This window comes from Desmodus rotundus, chromosome X (assembly GCF_022682495.2).
Source record: "Desmodus rotundus isolate HL8 chromosome X, HLdesRot8A.1, whole genome shotgun sequence".
Taxonomy (NCBI): domain Eukaryota; kingdom Metazoa; phylum Chordata; class Mammalia; order Chiroptera; family Phyllostomidae; genus Desmodus; species Desmodus rotundus.
In genome coordinates this window covers 88,566,984-88,589,116 of record NC_071400.1, presented here as the reverse complement: position 1 = coordinate 88,589,116, position 22,133 = coordinate 88,566,984, and the positions used below count along the sequence as shown (strand labels likewise).

The window sequence follows — 22,133 nt, the reverse complement described above, 5'->3', positions numbered from 1 at the left end:
GGGTAATGTTAACTATATGGCTGTTAATTCTTGCTATTATATTTGCATAGTGGCATCATCATAGACTAAAGATTATCCAATGCAGTATGATTGCTGATTGAAAACTTTTCCCCATCTCTTGCAGTGATAGTGTTCAATAAATACATCATTGTTCCCACGAATGATAAAATAGGATGATGAAAAAAATGACCTTGTAATTTCAGTGAAGTGAGCTTTGCATTTAGATCAGAATTGCTGTAGCTGCCACAATAATTATAGGAATTACTGTGTAGCTTCCTCCCTTTGTCATTTCTTTATTCACGATCTCGAGATGCTGTCCCTGGAGGTGTGAGCTCTGCTCTGAGGAGGATGGTACATGCTGCCAAATTAGGACTCAGTGAGTTGGGGATCTGGAGCTTGGCTGACTGGTTCCTTCATACTATTTCAAGGATTACGCAATGCTTAGTCTCTGTTTCTCTCTATGCTGGCATAGATTCAGATGTTTCAAAAGGCTACACTTGCCTAATACTGCATAATATAGAGTATGCTATGTGCCCTGATGACATTTAAGCAAAGGAAAGAGCAGAATATGGCATAAATGAGAGAAATGATCAGTCTTTGAGAGTTATCATCATTTTTAATGAACACTCCTTTTTCCTTGAACTTTGGAATATTCTTGGAAAGCCATGTGAAATCTCTAAAACTTATCAGTGAGCAGCACATCATGATCACATCCACAACTATACAAAGATTTACACAAGGAGTCAAAACCCCAGCTGGCCCAAGGTGATATTTAATAGAGGGACCTCTTTCTTCCATGTCTGTGGTATCTCCAGCATTCTTCCCTGGATGCCTACCCAGAGCCAGAGTACCCTTTTGGTTCTCCTCCTGGACAATTCTTCCTGTGCTCCCACTAGCCAGACCTTCCTTAATCACACAGATTTGGTGCTCACCTGGTCTCCCCTCCCTGTTAAAATACAGCTACCTTGTAGTCATCTGAATCTCCAGAGCTACACCTTCTATCTTTGCATGCTTGGTTCATCCGAGAAGATAATCTTAGCTAAGAAACAAAAGCCAGTAGTAGTCTTTTGGTTCTGGGTCTTTCTTCCCAGGAAATTTAAGTACAGTTCTCCCTCAATCTCCTGGAGGCTTTCAGGATTGTTTCTCAAAGGACAAAACCTAATGATGGCAGTTTCCCTCTGTAATCAGTACTTAGAACAGCGCATTGCACATATAAGGACATGCCCAATAACTACTTAATACTTGGTTGGTTAGTGCATGGAGGACAGCAAGGAGGGCGGTAGTGGCATCCAGCCTACTGAACAGCCTTGGATTGCCCCAGTTAACACCTTTGCTTAGGGAACTTTCTTATATGCCCAACAGAGTTCTCTGCATAATTAAATTTAAACCATTAGTAACCTTGAGTGAGTATAGAAGATGGTTCAGATACACCCGATCATTTTTTGAAGGATATAGAGAAAGTGAAGAGTGAGCCTGTAGCAAAAAAGCATGTATTAACTACTGTTTTTTGCCATGTGTAATGTGCACTTTTTGGCCCAAATTTTTGAAGGAAAAATAAGGATGTACATTACACATGGGTATAATGATTACATACCATGGGTATAACAATCTCATGTATAATATGCACAAAAACATGGGTGCACCTTATACACAGCAAAATACGGTAATCTTTTTTTCCATTATGTTCTGGAGATTTCCGTTCTTGTTCCAAGTTCTCTTTTTAGAGCAACCTTCCTTGTCAAAGCAGGACAGATGGCCCCTCCATCCACACCGATGGCTGTGGAATGATTCATAACACAGGTTTTATGTGTCTCTCAGTTCCTGGCAACTGGGGAAACACGTTGCTGTTGGGCTGAGTCAGGAGCTGTAGTTGCAGGGTGTGAGTGACTCACTGGGGCTGTTCCTATGGATCATTTGGAATTTCGCTGGTAGTGGTGCTCCAGCTCCCTCCATGGGCTTTCTGAATGAAGCCATTTCATTTCATAATCCAGAGAACATTTTGGGTCAGATCAAGTGAAAATAAAGAATCCAAGCTTGGTTAAGAATGGTGCATGCCAGAAATTGATGAATCTTATTATTAAAATGCTCTTTTGTTGCTTAGAAGGAAAGAACTTGCTCAAACCTCTTTCTCCTTTTCCCTCTTTTTACAATTGGTCTGTGACACTGGAGAGAAGGTGGGAGTCGCTGCCGAGAGCAGTCCTGTGGCTGGGACTGCTTTCTCACGGCTTATCAAAGTGAAGGATAGGGAAGATGAAGACATTAATTTCAGTAAATAACACAAATATCTTTGAACTGTTTTCTTGGTAGGTAGAAAATATGATAAAAATGGAAACCTGGATCCTTGGTGGTCTCTTGACTCAGAAGAAAAGTTTAAGGAAAAAACAAAGTGCATGGTCAACCAGTATAGCAACTATTACTGGAAGAAAGCTGGCCTACATGTGAGTATAACTGCGGGGAAGAGGGCATGTCATGGGTCCTTTTTCTTATTTAGACATTAGCTTGCTTTCTGGGAGCATCCAACCTTTCGGTGTCTGTGGGCCACACGGGAAGAAGAAGAGTTGTCTTGGACTGCACACTAAATACACAAACACTAATGAAAACTGATGAGCAAAAAAAAAGGTTTTAAGTAAATTTAAGATTTTGAGTTGGGCTACATTCAGAGCCATCCTGGGCCGGGGTTGGACAGCCCTGCACCATTGGTTCCCAAAGTGTGGTTCCCAGGCCACCAGCTCAGTCTTCCATGGGAACTTGTTAGGAATGCAAATTCTTTTTGTTTACCCAATTCACTCACATTTGGGTAGGAAGATTGTGTCAAGACGTGCTGTGTTTTGGGAGTAGTTGAAGTCCAAGTCTATAGTGGTTCAAGGGACTGTAGGTATTAACTGAAAGAGGCATGGATTTATATTACAGTCATTTGGTAGCCACTGGGTGGCAAGGAACAAAATCTGTCTTTTGGTCCTGAACAAGACATCTAGTCACCCAGAGTTTGTTTGTTTGTTCATTTGTTTTGGATACTGAAACAGAACAGCAGCCCAATAGAAACTCTTACTCACCTCCTGTAATGACTAGATGAATTTAGGTTTTTACCATATATTGTGCAAATATTTCCATGAAAGATGTCCAAGGTGTGCTCCCGCCCTAGCCAATACTCACAACGATCAAAACCCCAGCTAAACTGTTCTTTCAACTGGTAGAATAGCAGTAGTGTCAAGGAAGCTGCTGCTAAGAGAATCAGTAGCTTTATTTATTTTTTCGTTCAAATTTTTAAATTCAATGTATTTAAACTAAAAACAAAACAAACAAAACCCAGTTCATTTGTTTCCCCTACCCCCAACCTCCGCCTGTGGCAACCACCAATCTGTTCTCTTTATTTATGAATTCGGCTTCATTTTTTTTTAGATTTCACATATAAGTGAGATTATATGCTATTTATCTTTCTCTGTATGACTTATTTCATGTAGCATAATACCCTCTAGGTCCATGTTGTTGTAAATGTCAAGATTTCATTCTTTTTAATGGCTGAGTGTTGTGTATCACATCTTACTTATTCATTCATACATCATCAGTGGACACTTCGGTTGTTTCTATATCTTGGCTATTCACTGCAGTGAATGTGGGGTAAAGATATCTTTTTGAATTAGTGTTTTCAGATACATTCCCAGAAGTGGAATTGTTTTTAATTCTGGGGTGGCAGGAACCTTCATACCATTTCCTATAGTAGTTACATGAATTTACATTCCCACCAAAAGTACACGAGGGCCAACACTTGTTCATTCTTGTCTGCTTTATAATAGCACTCTCACAGGTATGAGGTGATAGCTCATTGTGCTTTTGGTTTGCATTTCCCTGATGGTTAATGATGTTCAGCATCTTTTCATGTACCTGTTGCCCATCTATATGTCTTCTTTGGAAAAATGTTCAGATCCTCTGCCCATTTTTAAAAAATTGAATTGTTTGTTTTTTACTATTGAGTTGTATGAATTCTTTGTATATTTTGGATATTAGCCCCTTATCTGGCATATGATTTACAATTATTTTCTCCCATTCAGTAGGTTTCCTTTTTATTTTATTTATGGTTTTCTTTGCTATGCAGAAGCTTTTTAGTTCACTGTAGTCCCACTTGTTCATTTTTGCTTTTGTTACTTTTTCTTTTGCTGTCAGATTAAAAAAAAAATCATTGCCAATACTTACGTCAAGGGGCTTGCTGCTTTTTTTAGTCTAGGGGTTTTATGCTTTTGGGTCTTATATTCAAATCTTTAATCCATTTTGAATTCATTTTTGTTTGTGGTGTAAGATGGTGGTCCAGGTTCATTCTTTGGCACATGGCTGTCCAATTTTCCCAACTGCTTGAAGAGGCTGTATTTTCCCCATTGTATATTCTTGGCTCCATTGTCATAAATGATTTGACCATGTGTGCGTGGGCTTATTTCTGGACTCTGTTCTGTTCCACTGATCTACTACTTTAGTTACTGTAGCTTTATAATATAGTTTGAAATCAGGGAGTTTGATGCCTCCAGCTTTGTTCTTCTTTCTCAGGATGGTTTTGGCTAGTTGGGGTTCTTTGTTGTTCCATACAAATTTTATGGTTGTTCTTTTTCTGTAAACAATACCATTGGAATTTTGATAGGGATTGCATCAAATCTGTATTTTTGCTTTGGATAGTACAGACATTTTAACAGTATTAATTCTTTGAATCCGAACCAAGATGGCGGCGTAGGTAGACACACTGCGCCTCCTCGCACAACCAGAACTGACAGGGAATCGAACGGCAAGGGGGACCAACACCAAGGAAATAGAAAATAAACATTCATTCAGACTGGTAGGAGGGGCGGAGACAGGCACCAGGGTGGAGAGGACTCGCGTGGCTGTGGCGGGACTGAGACTGGCAGAGTGTGGGACAAATGGCGCAGGCAGTCCGAGCACTAGCCGACCTTGCGGCCCCATATTTGCACAGATAAACCCAGAGGGCCGGACTCAGAGTGGTGGAGAGTGGGGCAGGCAGAGGGCGGGTAGCACCTTGCGGCACCACATTCGCCCACAGATAAACCTGACGAATGGCGGTCAGCGAAGCAGACCGCGCAACTCAGGGCTCCAGCTCGGGGAAATGAAGCCTCAAACCTCTGATTGAAAGCGCCCCTGGGGGTTGGGGTGGCAGCAGGAGAGACTCCCAGCCTCACGGGAGAGGTTGTTGGAGAGACCCACAGGGGCCTAGAGTGTGCACAGGCCCACTTACTCGGGAACCAGCACCAGAGGGGCCCAGTTTGATTGTGGGTATCGGAGTGGAAGATTGAAATCCGGAGGAGAGTGAGGCGGGCGCCATTGCTCCCTCTTGGCCCTTCCTCCACATACAGCATCACAGCTCAGCGACTAGTGTTACCCTGCCTCGGTGAACACCTAAGGCTCCGCCCCTTAAAGTAACAGATGCACCAAGACAAACAAACAAACAAACAAACAAAAATGGCCCAAATGACAGAACACTTCAAAGCTCCAGAAAAAATACAATTAAGCGAGGAAGAGATAGCCAACCTATCGGATGCACAGTTCAAAGCACTGGTTATCAAGATGCTCACAGACTTGGTTGAATCTGTTCGAAAAACAGATGAAAAAATGAAGCCTATGCTAAGAGAAACAAAGGAAAATGTACAGGGAACCAATAGTGATGAGAAGGAAACTGGGACTCAAATCAATGGTATGGACCAGAAGGAAGAAACAAACATCCAACCAGAAAAGAATGAAGAAACAAGAACTTGGAAAAATGAGGAGAGGCTTAGGAACCTCCAGGACACCTTGAAACGTTCCAACATCTGAATTATAGGGGTGCCAGAAGGAGAAGAGGAAGAACAAAAAATTGAAAACTTATTTGAACAAATAATGGAGAACTTCCCTAATCTGGCAAAGGAAATAGACTTCTGGGAAGTCCAGGAAGCTCAGAGAGTCCCAAAGAAGCTGGACCCAAGGAGGAACACAACAAGGCACATCATCATTACATTACCCAAGATTAAACGCGAGGACCTACATCCAAGATTACTGTATCCAGCAAAGCTATCATTTAGAATGGAAGGGAAGATAAAGTGCTTCTCAGATAACGTCAAGTTAAAGAAGTTCATCATCACCAAGCCCTTATTATATGAAATGTTAAAGGGAGTTACCTAAGAAAAAGAAGATCAAAAATAGGAACAGTAAAAATGACAGCAAACTCACAGTTATTAACGACCACACCTAAAACAAAAACGAGAGCAAACTAGGCAAACAACTAGAACATGAGGGTTGTCAATTGGGGAGTGGGACGGGGAGAGGGGGGTAAAGGTACAGAGAATAAGTAGCATAGATGATAGGTGGAAAATAGACAGGGGGAGGGTAAAAATAGTGTAGGAAATGTAGAAGCCAAAGAACTTATAAGTATGACCCATGGACATGAACTATGGGGGGGGAATGTGGGAGGGAGGGGGGTGGGCAGGATGGAGCAGAGTGGGGGGGGAAATGGGACAACTGTAATAGCATAATCAATAAATATATTTAAAAAAATTCTTTTAATCCATGAGCATGTAATATCCATTAATTTATGTCTTCTTAAGTTTCTCTCATGAATGTCTTGCAGTTTTCAATATATAGTCTTTCATCTCCCTGTTTGAATTTATTCCTAGGTATTTTATTCTTTTTGATGCAATTGTAAATGGGATTATTTTCTTAATTTCTTTCTGATAGTTCATTATTGATATAAGGAAACTCAACAGATTTTTTTTGTATTTTGTATCCTCTTCTTTTTTTTTTGATGGAGTCTTTAGAGTTTTCCATATATGATATCATGTCATCTGCAAATAGTTACAGTTTTACTTCTTCCTTTGCAGTTTGGATGTCTTTTATTTTTTTCTTGCCTAATTGCCCTAGTTAGGATTTCTAATACTATGTTGAATGGCTATGATAAATGGCTACCGTGGATGTCCTTGTCTTGTCCTCAACGTTAGAGGAAAAGCTCTCAGTTTTTCACCATTGAGTAGTATGTAAGCTATGGATTTGCTATAAACCACCTTTGTTATGTGGAGCTATATTCCCTCTATAACAACTTTGTAGATGGTTTATTTTATCATAAATTGATGTTAAATTTTATTAGATGATTTTTTTGCACCTATTGAGGTGATGATACTGTTTTTATTCTTCACTTTGTTAATGTAGTATATCACATTGATTGATTTGTGGATGTTGAACCATTCTTGCATCCCTGGAATAAATAATATTACTCATGGTCTATGAGCCTTTTAATGTACTCTTGAGTTTGGTTTGCTAATATTTTGTTGAGGATTTTCTCATCTATGTTCATCAGGGATATTGATTGGCCTGTAATTTTCTTTTTTGTGTGTGTGTGGTATCCTTGTCTGGTATTGATATAAGCATAATGCTGGGCTCACAAAATGTTTGAAAGAATTCTCCCCTCTTCTATTCTTTTGGAAGAATTTGAGAAGAATTGACTATTTGGTAGAATTCAGTGAAGCAGTCTAGTTCTGGACTTAACGTTTCTTGGGAGGTTTTTGATCACTAATTCAATGTCCTAGTAATCCATCTCTTCATATTTTCTATTTCATCTTGATTCAGTCTTTGTAAGTTACATGTTTCTAGGAATTTACCTATTTTTTCTAGATTGTCTAATTTGTTGGCATAGTATTGTTCATAGTAGTCTCTTAGATTCTTTTTTATCTCTGTGATATAAGTTGTAACATCTCTTTCATTTCTGATTTGTTGAGTTCTCTTTTTTCTTGCTGAGTCTAAATAATAGCTTGTCAATTTTGTTTATCTTTTCAAAGAACCATCTCTTAGCTTCATTTATCTTTTCCACTATCTTTTTAGTCTCTATTTCATTTCTTTAGGTTTTAATCTTTATTTCTTCCCTTCTACTAACTTTGTGCTTCATTTTCTTCTTTATCTATCTCCTTTATGTGTACAGTTAGGTTGTTAGAAATGCAAATTCTTGGGACTTACTTCAGACTTACTGACCCAGAATCTCATGGGGGCGGGACCTAGTAGTCTGTCTTGTCACAAGCTTTCTAGTGTTTCTGATACAAAGTAGAGCTTGAGAATCACAGGCCTAAACATTAGTTTCTTTTCCTAGATTCAGGTTAATGTAGAATAATGGGGAAAATCCTGTAGCAAAGATCAAAAATAAAATTTTTAGAAATCTATACTCCATTTCATTTAAAAACATTTGCTTCCAAACTATTGCTTAGATTTGTTTGTTTCTTTGTTTATTTCTGGCTTGGAGAACAGATTTTTAAAAATTTATTGTTTATTCTATTACAGTTATCCCGATTTTTTCTCTTTTGCCCCCCTCCACCCAGCCTACTCCCTCTCCCACTGTCAATCCCCTCTTCATTTAAATCATTGAAATAAAACCTGAGTAATTTGAACTAATGACTCCGAATTGGTCAAGAGTTCTTAGTTATAGAATTTTGAACAAAATAAATGTACTTTTAAAATGTTTATTTTCTATTATATATATATATAAATTTTCATAAAGGCACAGATGCAATTTTATGCATCTGTTTGTGTGTGTGAAATTTTATCCCTTTTTGGTCTTCACCGCCACCTCCTTTCCCTTTCATTACCATCATTGTCATCTTACTTGGTACACTTTTTCTCATTCCCATACAGACATACACGCACACACACTTTTAGTTCGTTGTTTTCAATGGCTGCTTAAAAGTCCACAGTGTGGGTGTACTATAGCATATTCAACTAACCTCTTGTAGAGGGGTTATACTTTGCCTCCAATTATTTTTATTGCACACATAGTTTTATTTTGCACATATTCTTTTACCTTATAGGATAGATATTTCCTACTGTTACCACCATGTTATCATAGTTCCTATTCCCACCAGTTATGTATGAAAGAGCATTTATTTATTGTGTTATTTTGTCAATGTATGAGAATTTTTTGAACTATTTTTTAAAGATTTTATTTATTTTATTTTTAGACAGATGGGAAGGGAGAGAAACATCAACGTGTGGTTGCCTCTCATGTGTCCCCTACTGGGGACCTGGCCTGCAACCCAGGCATGTGCCCTGACTGGGAATCAAACTGGTGACCCTTTGGTTTGCAGGCCAGTACTCAATCCTGAACCACACCAGCCAGGGCCTTTTAAACTATTTATAGATGTTTAAATTGTGTCCATCATTTACATTATAGTATTTCCCTCCAAATATATTACTTATCCACTTGACTTTGTATATGATATCTTTTGACATAAAAATCAAACATTTCTGTGTCAAGAAATGGTTTCTGTATTTCCATTCTAATCATATTTGTAGTCTCCTGGCTTTTCTGAGAAGGTTTCTGTTGTTTTATTATTTTCCATTTAAATCTTCATGCACGTGACACTTATTTTTCTGTGGAGTTTAATATGAGAATTCACTTTTTGTTTTCTTCCAAAAGGACAGCCAATTGATCTAGCATCATTGATTAAAAGACTTTTTTTCCCTCACCAAGCTGAACGTTGGTCAGTTATTAGAACCTCAGTCAAGTATGAGAATCTCATATATCCCGAGATAACTTTCTGTATTATATATTCTGTTCTCCTGATCTATTTGTTGATTTCTATACCAAAGCCTTATTACTGTGGGTGTATGCATTGTTCTGGCATCAATGCAAGCTGTCCCTCACTGTCCTTCTTTTATATTCTTGGCCATTCTCAGGCAAATATACCTCTGTATGTACTCCAAAATCATTTTACCCATTCTTCCCCCGCACAAGGAAAATTCCATTGGATTCTAAGTTAAATAACATTAAATGTATGGAATTAACACTTTATGATACAATTTTGTTCAAGAACATGGTATGCTTTTGCACCTGTTTGATTTTTGTTTTAGGTTTTCAAATATGATTTTATAAATTCCTCTATATAGTTTATCTCTCATACATTGTTTTTATTTCAGTTGCCTTTATTTTGTTGATTTGATCTAACTTGATCATGCCCTTTATCCCACTATTAATTTTTTCTTGTAGTTTTTCCATTTTACTTCCCTAATTATAAGACAGAAATTTGTCTCATTGTATTTGACAATAAGAGACCAATAAGGAAGACTTGTTGTTAGTTTATGGATCTGTAAGAAGACCTTCCTGTAAACCACACACTCACACACAGTATGCTCCTAATTCGTCTATTCATGGGCACAGCACCTAAGAGAAGCAGAAGACCACACAGAATTGGAAATTGAAGTAGATCAGTAGTATATCTTCACATGGCTTCACCAGGGCCTCTTGGTTCCTTAACTAAGCAATTATGCTTTCATGATATCTTACTGGGGCTTGGAAAGCACCCAAAACTTTGTTGTGCTTTAAAGTTATTATACCTTTGGTTTTTTCACCATTGCAGAAGCATTTAGGTAAAAAAATCAGTGCACTTTGAAAGGGAGTGTTGTTTATAAACACTGACTTGGTTCTCCTGATTTTTAAACCACTTGTGGAGGCCAAACCTCTGTGCCTGAATTGTTCCTTGCAGTGATTTGGGAAGAGCTCAATGGAGCACCACAGAAGCAGACTCTTAGCAGCTGTCCAATCCTGAGAGGTAAACCTAGGGCCATATGGTCTACTGAAATGGTCCAGAGTAGGGGGAGCCAGAGGGATGAGGCACTCCCCAAACCTCTAGTTTAGGCTAGGGGAACAAGGAAGGAGGTTACATTTGAGCATGCGTGGATATAAAGAGAAGCACCAGAGTCTATAGTAGTTGAGACTACTATAACATGCTACTGAGAAGGTAGCATGTTATGGAGCAAAGGCTCTGGTGACAAACTGCTTGGGTTTGAATCCCTGTGAAATGTGGGCAGTTCAGTTAATAATGTTGTCTTAGCTAGATTCACTAGAAGTGGAGCCCAAGAAGGGGTTTCTTGGGTAAGTGACTTATTGTGGAAGTTGTTTCAGGAGAAACCTATAAGAGGGTGAGGAAAACATGTTGGTTTCAGAAATTTGGCCTTGGCCTCATCCTGATCCCGAAGAGGTTTCTAGCGCATGAATTGTACCACAGAAATTGTTCAGCCCAGGGTAGGGGGCTGTTCTAACTGCATATCAGTCAGCTACTGAGAGGTGGGGTATCACCTCCCAAGAATCTCCACGTGAGACAACTCCCCTAAGCCAAGCTTAATCTTTGTAAGCTGCCAGCAGTTGCAGGAATGGACATACAATCCTGGTAGGAAAGGAGATCTGGTGTGTCATCACCAATGCATCTGTAACACCTTTGAGCCTTAGATTCCTCATTTGTTAAGCAAGGGTGGTGAAGGTCCTGGGTGGTTACAGAGATCGGTGTTATCTGAAGACTTGTTTTCATTCATCAGTATTGCCCTGTACCTGGGTGATTGGGCTAGCTTGAAGCTGAAGGGTTGATAGGATCCTTGGCTTGAAGGTTTAGAGAAGAGTGTGTTGTTTCCTGTTGCTGCTGTAGCAAACCACCAGAAACTTAGTGACTTGAAATGGTACAAATTTATTATTGTATAGTTCCATAAGTTTGACTCAGGTCTCAGTGGGCCAAAATCAATGCTCTCGGGAAAGGTCTGTTTCTTTGCCTTTTCCAGCTTTTAGAGGCCACTCACATTCCTTGGCTCATGGCCCTTTCCGTCTTCAAAGCCAAGGATGACAGGCTGAGCCTTTCCACATTGCAACACTGAGACCCTCACTCTCCTGACTTCCTCTTTCTCCGTTGAAAAGGGCCCTTGTAATTACATTGGATCCGCTTGGACAATGCAGGCTCATGTCTTGATCCTAACCTTAATGATATCTTAAAAGTTTCTTTTGCCACATCAGGTAACATTTTCACAGGTTCCGGGGACTAGAACATAGACATCTTTTGGTAGGAAGCATGATTCTGCCTCCTATGCAGGGACGGGCAAACTCTCTTTGTAAAGGGCCAGATAGTAAATAATTTGGACTTTGGGGGCTGAAAGGTCTCTATTGCACTTACTCAGTCCTGCCACAGTGGTGATAAAACAACCACAGACAACATGCACATGGATGGTCATTGCTGTGTTACAGTAAAACTTGAATTATGCACACTGAAATTTGAACTGTATATAATTTTCACATGCCACAAAATACTATGCTTCTTTTGATTCTTCTCCCTCCCCCCCAGTGACTGAAAAGTCGAAAATCTAGTCTTACCTTGCAGCCTGCACAAACGCAGTGGCAGATTGGATTTTGGCTTGTGGGCTGTATTGGTTTAGATTCTTTGTCCTAGCCTATTTAAGGGTTTAAGGAACAATCCTCAACTATGTGGAAGAATTTCTTCACCATGCTTGGCTGGGTATCATACATATTGCAAACCTCAATCTTGTGGTCTGTGCTACTTCTATTTGATTTTTGTTCCCCATGAGAACTACCTTCCTTTTATTTTTTCAGGGAAATTGCTGAAGGTAAAATGGTTATGGTTGGTCTGGAACTCTTGTTCCCATGTGATGGTTAATTTTTGGAAACACAAGCACACTGAAAACAATACTCCCATTATGCAAGTTAATCAAATAATGTAATCTGTATATTGACACTTCTACTTTTTCCCCATTAAACTAGAGCCACTCAGAATATTTTAAACATTTTATTGGAGCTGGCTAAACGAGTGAGAATAAAGATGTGGGGGAGAAAGAAATGTGTTGCATAATAAAATAGAAATGATTATATTCAGGAGCACCTTGCTGGGGTTAGTTTCCTATCATAATACATTGTATTATACATACCTCTTATTTATTGAATGTAATTTTCTCCTTAAAACATGGCACTTTTTCTTGCTATCATATTTATGTCTCTTGCTAAATGATAGTGTTGACTGTGAAACGCTATTTTTTCATTTTCTTTTCTGTTAGGTGAAGGGGAAGAGGACCCTGGGAGAAAATATTGCTGACAATGGAGGTCTGCGGGAAGCTTTTAGGGTATGTACTGCAACATTTGCTGTGATTTAGAAAAGTAAGCTCTAAAACACCATATGTGTGCACCTCAGTTTACACCATAGACATGTTGTTGAGGATTAAGATTTCTGTAAATTTTGTGAATTTCTGTAATTAGTATTATATTTTGCCATTGACTCTATTATAGTCTGTTCTGTGAATAGAGCTGCATTTCTTTCTCTTTTATTTTGGGGGTATAAAGTCACTTCCTAAAGAATAATATTTGCTATTAAGAATAATGTATTTAAAAGATAGTTTTCAGAAGATAACATTCATAATAATATCAAAGCATGCTACAGAAATCTCCTCAGGGTGAGGTTCATGTGAGTTTTCTTTCCTTATAATTTTCTCTTAAAATACCAGACTTCTATACTGTGACCAGAGGCTAGTGGTTCTTATATGGCTGGCCAGGTAAGAGTCCATAATAATGTTTTCATCATCCACTGGTCTGTGGTTAAACAACAAACAGAATGATGATAGGGAAAGATTTTCATCAAGCTAGATGCATTCAGTGTGAAGACGAAGGCTGTTATTCCGAGGTTATATCCTCCTTCTATTCTAGTTAAAATATATTTATTTTACAAGCTGATGGTGATTGATGAGAGTATTCCCTCTTACTTGGGAAAATAAAAAAATTGGAAGTATGTTGACCCCCACATTTGTTTCCACAGCCCTTGTCATTGTGTTAGATTTGTTTGTTCCCTGGTAGGAAGAGAAAGAACATTTTTTTGTGGGGAAGGGTTGTTAGTTAACAAGTGAACACTTTGGCCCTACTGCTTTGGTATTTATTCAATGTAAGGTCTTTTTGCAGGTGAAGCTACTTTCCCTGTTAAGCAGTACAGTATTGGCATGCATGTCTAGGCTTGTTTTCTTTTTTAAATTTTACGATTTTATTTATTTATTTTTAGAGAGGGGAAGAGAGGGAGAAAGAGAAGGGGAGAAACATCAATGTGTGGTTGCCTCTCACGTGCCCCCCACTGGGGACCTGGCCTGCAACCCAGGCATGTGCCCTGACTGGGAATCGAACTAGCGACCCTTTGCTTTGTAGGCTAGCACTCAATCCACTGAGCCACACCAGCCAGGGCTAGGTTTGTATTCTTAATGGAAACCTTGACAAGGTGCATTTTGCACATAGTAGAGGATGTATTTAATATCTCTGCACTGGATGGTAAAGGAAAAAAGCTATCATTGCAGAGGGTCACCTGTGCTACTTCTCTCATCAGGCTTACAGGAAATGGATAAACGACAAGAGGCAGGGAGTTGAGGAGCCTCTTCTACCAGGTATCACATTCACCAACAACCAGCTCTTCTTCCTGAGTTATGCTCATGTGAGTAGACCAAGGAAGGGGCATCAAAGATGAAATGTGGGACTTTGGCTTGCTTCTTTGATCAAAGGTTTGGAACAAAAGTTTAATGGCATAACTTTGATCTCAGTTGAAATTTTTATCTTGCTGCTTATTTTCAGGATAAATTTCATTTTCTTTGTTTTAAAGATTTTATTTATTTATTTTTAGACAGAGAGGAAGGGAAAGAGAAAGAGAGGTAGGGAAACATCAATGTGTGGTTGCCTCTTACACACTCTCTACTGTGGACCTGGCCTGCAACCCAGGCATGTGCCCTGACTGGGAATCAAACCGGTGGCCCGTTGGTTCACAGGCAAGCACTCAATCCACTGAGCCACACTGGCATGGGCAAATTTCATTTTCTTAATGTTCTATGAGACATCAGTTTTTAGCCTATTGTACTTTAATTGGAAGCTTTTTTTTTTTACATTCAATACTATTTTGTATTAGTTTCAGGTATACAGCATGGTGGTTAGACGATTATATACTTTACAAAGTGTTCCCATTGATATTTCCTGTACCCACCTGGCCCATACATGGTTATTACAATATTATTGACTATCTTTCCTATACCGTACTTTATATCCCCATGACTATTCTGTAACTACCAATTTGTACCTCTCAATCGCTTCTTCTTTTTCACCCAGTCCCCTAACTATGAGACATAATTAACTAATTGAATCAAGGTTTATTGTCATTTTTTAAAAAATTACTTTATTGTTGTTCAATTATAGTCGTCTGCATTTTCTCCCCCTCATTCCCCCTCACTATTGGCATTTTTAATAAAGTAGGTTACCAGCCCTATGGGAACTCACTTGATATTTGTGTAATACAGCCTGACTTCTAATGTTACTATTTGAAAGTATTTATAATAACCATTTCTAGTGATTCATCCATTGGCTTTCTTGACCCCGTGCTTTCCTGCATTTCTCGTCCTTCGCCTTGTTTGCTGACTCTCACCACTCTCACCCTGTGGGGGAGCCACAGGCTGTGCTCTCAACTGTCAGATGAATATGTGATGACTACTACAGCTGGAAGCAGACAACAAAGGCAAGGAGAGTCATGTGACTCTTTTGTGAGTTTAATGGGCTCTCCGAGCAGAAATAGATGAGGTGCACTAAATAAGGCGCAGTTCTGCGTTTGAGAGTCTGGCTAATGAAGCAAGTTCCAATTCTTTGTTATTAACTACTGCACTGGCTTATGCCACAAATTTGTAGGCTCCATTTTCACAGAAGTCAGGGATGGGTTGTGGAAGGTTTTGACACATGGACTCGAGTGGGCAAATATGTCTCTGTATGCTTGAAACTCCACAAAAGTTTTCATCGGTACAACCTGTTGTTCCTCCTATTTCTCCTCAGTAAGTTCATACATTCCCATGTCTTCTTCACTCAACTCTGCCTAAATGATTCTCACCTGCCTGAGGTGTTTTATTCCTTAAAGCTGACATGACAGCCCTAGATAAAATATTATTAATCCATTTAACATCAACAAAACTGGAGTCATGAACAAAATGACTTCTGCTTAGTTTTCCCATTTCTCCTAAAACACCCCCAGTCTTTGGGTCTTCCTGGTTAGAAAACCTGGATTCCTAGGTCTTATTTCATTTATCTATCCTTGTTTTTATGATGTATATTCCAAAAGCTAGATGTTTCATTCTTTTAAATGCTGTTCAGATTCAGCCTCTCTTTCTCTTCATTACCCTATTTTGTCATCTGTTGGGTAGGCCTTGAACTTTTCTGGATTGTTCCACCAGCCTCATGACATGATTTACTGACTTTAGTATCTTTTCACCACTGTCTGTGTTACATGCCACTGAAATATCATCGCATCTCGTGCAGATTTTTGGTGAAACATCAAATCACCCAGGTCACTCAGCACCCTGCTGCAGCCCAGATTTGGTGCCCTGTGACTTCTGGCTTTTCCCCAAACTAAAATCACCTTTGAAAGGGAAGAGATTTCAGACTGTTGATGAGATTCAGAAAAATACAATGGGGTAGCTGATGGCGATTGGGAGAACTGTGTGAGGTCCCAAGGTGCCTGCCTTGAAGGGGACTGAGGCGTCATTGTCCTAGGTACAATGTTTCTTGTATCTTGTCGCTTCTTCTATGGCTAGATACTTTCTGGACAGACTTCATAGAGCTAAAAGAAGTGCACACACAGGCATAGTCAGAACTTTCGAGGGCAGGGCTTGCTCAACCAGGGCCCATGGCCAAATATGACCTGCCGTCTATTTTTGTAAATACTGTTTTATTGCAAAATAACCACACACTTTCTGTTACTTATTGCCTCTGGCTGGTTTTGTGCTACAGTGGCAGAGTTGAGTAGTTGAACCAGAGACCTTAGGGTCTGCCAAGCCTAATTTATTTACTACTTTTTGCTTTATAGGAAAAGTTTGCTGACCTCTATTCTAGAGGACAAAGTGCAAGGTCCATCAGTTCTTACTTAGGTTCTTACTTACTCGAAGTCCATCCTAGTTACACCCTAGTTCACAACATGTCTTTGTAGATGAACTAAATTAACTGATAGCATAGCAACATCATGCTCATACTTTTGAAATGTCTCCAAATAAGGTTGAGAAGCATACCTGATTTATTTTAAACTAAAGAAAGGTAGGAAAAATAGGAAGCCATTTTATATCACTAATGAGAAATTTCTCTGAGAGCTTTTCCTACTGACAGAATGAGGGAATTTTCAGTCTTTTGTACATTGAATAAGTCTACTTATAGGAAGTAAAGTTATATCTTCCCTCCTGAGAAGATACTAAAAAAACAGTAACAACCATGATGTGTTTATAGCAATCTCTGAAATGATAGTATGAAGCAAAGATAATACAATAATGTAAGAACAGAAGGAAAAATAACATTAAAAAGTCAGGTAAAATTGAGAGGCAGAAACAACTTCACGGTAGCTAGTTTCTGAGGAAATTAAAGGATCAGATGACAAAAACATCTTCAAAGTTAAATTCAGAACCACTGTGACTGATGGTTTATCTTGATGAAAAGCCATAGCGTCATATCGCCTTTTCTGCTTCCTATATTCCTGTAGTGTCTGTGACCTGCCACCTTTTCCCCCTCGGATATTCTTATCTTTCTGCTTCTCTCCATTCGCATTTCCACTTATTTAGTAGACACTCATTGGGAGCCTTCCTGGGGCCCATAATAATCTTCTAACTAGTTTCTAATTTCCTTCTACTTCTATATATCCCTGCCAGATAAATCTTTCTAAAATAGGATTTTTATCATTTTCCTGCTCATAACAATGTTTAAATATAGTTTAAGCACTTTAGGCTGTTGCTCAGGACTTCAGAAACCTGGCACCATCTCCCTTGGTCCCCTATTGCTGCCCCTTATGCACCACAGTTTAGCCACGCTGAATGTCTTTCTTTTTCTTCCCCTCTGAAATATGCCTTTGCTTCCATTCTCCTCCACTTTGAATTGCCTCCCCATCATATTCATGCCTCCTAGTTCTTTTCATACTTCAAGACTATGTCATATTTGAAGACATACCTCAAGTCGTGCTTAAGTAGCTTATGGTGCAAAGACAAAAAAACAAGGGAAGTTTATTTCTTGTCCATGCTCTTTATTCAACATGGGTCAGTATTGGGTTTCTGCTCATAGTTATTACTCAGGAACCTGGGTTTTAGAGTCTTTATCTTGACATGGGCTTCCGTGGTCACCACAGGAGTATGAAAGGAATATGAGGAAATGTGCAGTGGCCTTTAATGTAGCATTTTTAATTGTTCTGAAGGCTCTTAAAACTTCTGCCAGTTTTTTAAAACTTCTCCAAGAAGTGACATATATCCCTTCCCCTCACATTTCATTGGTCAGCGCAAGTCATACAGCCGTGCATAACTGCGAAGGGGATGGAGAAGTGTTCTCCTAAGCAAGGGCTGCTCCAGGTGAGGACAGCAAGGCCCCCGGGGTGCAAAATACCAACTTCTCATGACTGTACTCAATAATGGGTGCTTGATTCATTTTCCTGATTCAAATGAATGCAGTTACATTTGATAAGGGCTATTGTAAGCATTATGTTAATTGAATGAATACATTGGTTGATTCCTGGGTACATATGCTATTCTCTTGATTTATTGCATTTGTCTGGAAACCTTCCTAATTTACTAAAGTTGTGGAATTATTTACAGTGATAAAAACTTCTACTCTGGGGATTAGAATAATAGACGTTACTACTGATGAAGGTTTTATCTGATCTCCTAAAACTGTCATCCATCAAGTCTAAAATTACTCTTCGGTATAACTTGGAGCAGTTAAACCAGTAGAAAATGCATAATTGCAATGGAAGTATAATTATAAGGATGCTTTTCTCTTCTAGGTAAGGTGCAATTCCTACAGACCAGAAGCTGCCCGAGAACAAGTTCAAATTGGTGCTCACAGTCCGCCTGAGTTTAGGTAAGAGGGCAAATGGGTGACACTGGTTTTTCACTGTGCACCTTTTCTTTTCTTCCCCTGTGCAGCCATTCCAGTGCTGGACCAAATCGGTGATGTGAACAAAAGCCTGTATTGTGAATAGTGATATCTCCATTTTGCAGACCAAAAAAACCCCAACCAAACAAACAAACAAAAAAACGCCTGGCCAAACAGAAACTTAGCATCTTTTCTTTCAGTGGGAAGCTGGTTTAGTCAGCATTCTGTCAAAGCAATTCCTGTAGTGGGCATTTGTGCACACCTAGTCTGGTAATGTATCAAGAGATCCCTGAGATTGTACAAGACTCCAAAGGTAATTTAGAATCCAAATCATAGTTTTAATATTAATTCCTTTTATTATCTTTGAGTTTTTGAAAGGAATCAATTCATGGGCTCCATGAACACCATGGGTGCTTAGTAAACTGCAATATTCAATTTATCCAACCACCTACCTTTTTTGTATTCAAAAAAGTCTCTTTTCTTAGATAAGGATGCTATCTTATGCACTGCATCTTTTTTAAAAAGATTTTATTGATTTACTTTTAGACAGGAAGGGAGGGAGAAAGAGAGAGAAACATCAATGTGTGGTTGCCTCTCACACACCCCTACTGGGGACCTGGCTCATAACCCAGGCATGTGCCCTGACTGGGAATCAAACCGGCAACCCTTTGCTTCGCAGGCTGGCACTCAGTCCACTGAGCCATGCCAGCCAGGGCTGTAGTGCATCTTAAAACACTCAGAACTCTGGTTTATTTTGTGTTATTGAATACTCTGTTTAATGCATCTTGTTCTTTCATGCAGCCAGCCAACAAACATAAATGAGTGCCCACTTTCTGCATAGCCCTGAACACAGAAGAGGACATATGGTCATATTTTGCTATTACAGTACACACCTAGAGTCAAAAGCTCTACATCTGGCTTTTAGTTGGTATCTGATTTTGAAACAATTGCTTATATATGAAGGGAAAAGGATTATGAATAACAATCTTTGTAATTTGTCAGAATGTATAAAATATTAGGTAAAAATAAAATTAAGGTTAATATTATTTACCCTGTGCTAGACTTCTAGCATAGTTTGAGGGAAATTTTCTGTAGTAGGGGACAGAAAATTACAATAGGAAATTCACAAAACCATAATAATTTATATTTATGCATTCTTTGCTTAGAACATATTATACCTGGATATTTTTATATTAACGTTTAAATGAATCCATTAGCATATTTCAGGAAAGTCATCTCAAATTTCTCCTGTATTTAAAAGTCTTATTCCTAAAACCTTGCTTTGGAAATGCTTCAGAAATTGACTATAAATTACCCAATAGCATAAAATCTAATCGCTGTGTTAGAAACCCTCCCCCACTGGGTCAGACTGTCAAGAATGCTGTCAGTCTCTAATGGACTAAAATGTGCTCCTACTGACAAGTGGCGCAGATGAAGCCATGCAGTAGATTAATTACTCAACAGATAAGTTGTTAGAAACTATTTCCCTTTACTAACTAGTTGCCTGTAATGTTGGACTTCAGCTGATAATTTGCAGAGCATACTTACTAATTATTAGCTAAGTCCTATCTGTAACATTTGCCCAGGGTTAATCACACCATGAAATATGCATCCCTACATAAACATTCCAGCTAACACACAAGAGATTATGGGGATTTTTTTTTTACATTGGCCATTATATTCACTCCAACGCTCATAGGCAAAGAAGTCAGTAGGGAAGAAATAGTGACTCAGAATGCTGACTCTGGTCAGCCCTGTGAACATGCAGTTGAGTAAGAAATGGATGAAGGGGGGAGTTTTTCACTGGCTTGCCAGTGATGTTGGCAGTAAATATAGATTTTGAGTGCAGCAGAAATCACACAATGGAAATACCATCAGAGTGCCACGTAGGAATCTGCACTCTTTACTGCAGTTGGGGGAATTTGCAAAACCACAGATTTTGAACTTAACTCCAGTTAACTCATCAATAACAACTAGACACCATTTGTTGGCTTATTGTTGCGTGAACCAAATTCTAGAGAAATATGAGCCTTCAAACAGAATAGAAATTTAGAGAAAGTATTTGTATAGAATGAATGAGTTCTTTAAAGATAGTGATACAGTTGTAATATTGAGGAAAAGAAGTCAGAGACAAGAGTCCCTACTCTGTAATTCTATTCATATGAAGTTCACAAACAGGCAAAACTGATCTATGGCAATAGAGGTCAGACTAGTAGGTATCCTTGGATGTATTACTGGTGTGGCTCACCTTCTAGGTGCTGGAAATATCTCATATTTTGATTTGGGTGGTAGTAAAATGGGTATGTTACATACATGCAAAAAAATCTATGAGCTTTACATTTAAGACATGTACACTTGTATCAGTTACACCTTCCATAAAAAGATAAATTAAAAATTGGAAAAGCTAAGTATTGGTAAATCCTACAGTTTATAGGAATTAATAAAGTTATAGGAATATACAGCCCTATGCTCAGTATATAGGAAATGTAAATTTTACAGTTCATATGAAGTTGAAAATATTTGGAAGCCTAATAGGAGTATTTGCCTAGCACTCAGGAGGTGCTGATTCTAGTGTCAGCTCTGTTAAATTTTTTTGGTAGTTTACTTAACCATTTTGGGCTTCAGTTGCCTCCCCTGAAAAGAGATGAAATGAATGCAACATCCCTTCAAGCAATACGCTGCTCCAGTTTTCTCCAAAACCCATTGATATGCAAGAATTAAATGACATGGGCTTTGACATATCTTTTTCAGGGTCAATGGTGCAATTAGCAACTTTGAAGAATTCCAGGAAGCTTTTAACTGTCCCTCCAATTCCACGATGAACAGAGGCGCGGACTCCTGCCGACTCTGGTAGCTGGACTGCTGGTTTGTGCCATCCTGAGAGAGCTGCACGGTGCCAGCAGAGGCTGCACTGAGCACGCATCGCCTGCTTCCTTTAAGCCTGTGTCCCCCTGAGGAGTTATATTTTTAATGCATCTTCATTACTTTGGTGCTGCTTGGATTTAAACCGTATCTTTGCAAAGTTGTAAGGCTTAAAAAATGGAATACAAGAAGTGAACAAAGTGTATTTCTTTAGAAAACCAACCCGACAAAAATAAATCCCTGGGATACTTACTTTTGTTAAAAGGCTATCTGCTAAATTGTTGTAGTTGTCCATTTGAGTGTGTAAGCCAAAGCTAAATGGTACATAGCATTTTAATGTATAGCTCTGCAGGGGCCTAAGTAGAATGTACCCAGAAAAAAATTCAGTCTATTAAACTTTTAACCCTCAATGATGAGGACATGTGCGTGGATACCTGTGAGGTCTTCCTGCTCTGTAAAATGCGGCACTAGATTTTATGTATTGTTGTTACACAGCATTTATTAAATCTAAGGCAGTTAAATTCGAAATATGTTGTATCTTCATTTTACAAATTTTTTGATGAAGTTCTTGCCTTTAGCTTTGGACTCTATT

General features: G+C 38.9%; 1 protein-coding gene across 2 annotated transcripts in view; it reads left to right on the top strand.

The window, feature by feature from the left end:
* PHEX (phosphate regulating endopeptidase X-linked) overlaps positions 1-21,805 on the top strand; it is a 169,103-nt gene extending 147,298 nt beyond the window's left edge. For both annotated transcript variants that reach the window (XM_024569898.2, XM_045203239.2), the window contains exons 18-22: positions 2,308-2,438; positions 12,835-12,900; positions 14,139-14,243; positions 18,588-18,664; positions 21,431-21,805. In XM_024569898.2, coding sequence (XP_024425666.2) covers positions 2,308-2,438; positions 12,835-12,900; positions 14,139-14,243; positions 18,588-18,664; positions 21,431-21,533 — 482 coding nt within the window. In that variant the 3' untranslated portion in view covers positions 21,534-21,805. The remainder of the gene's footprint in view (positions 1-2,307; positions 2,439-12,834; positions 12,901-14,138; positions 14,244-18,587; positions 18,665-21,430) is intronic.
* Positions 21,806-22,133: the final 328 nt, after the last annotated feature.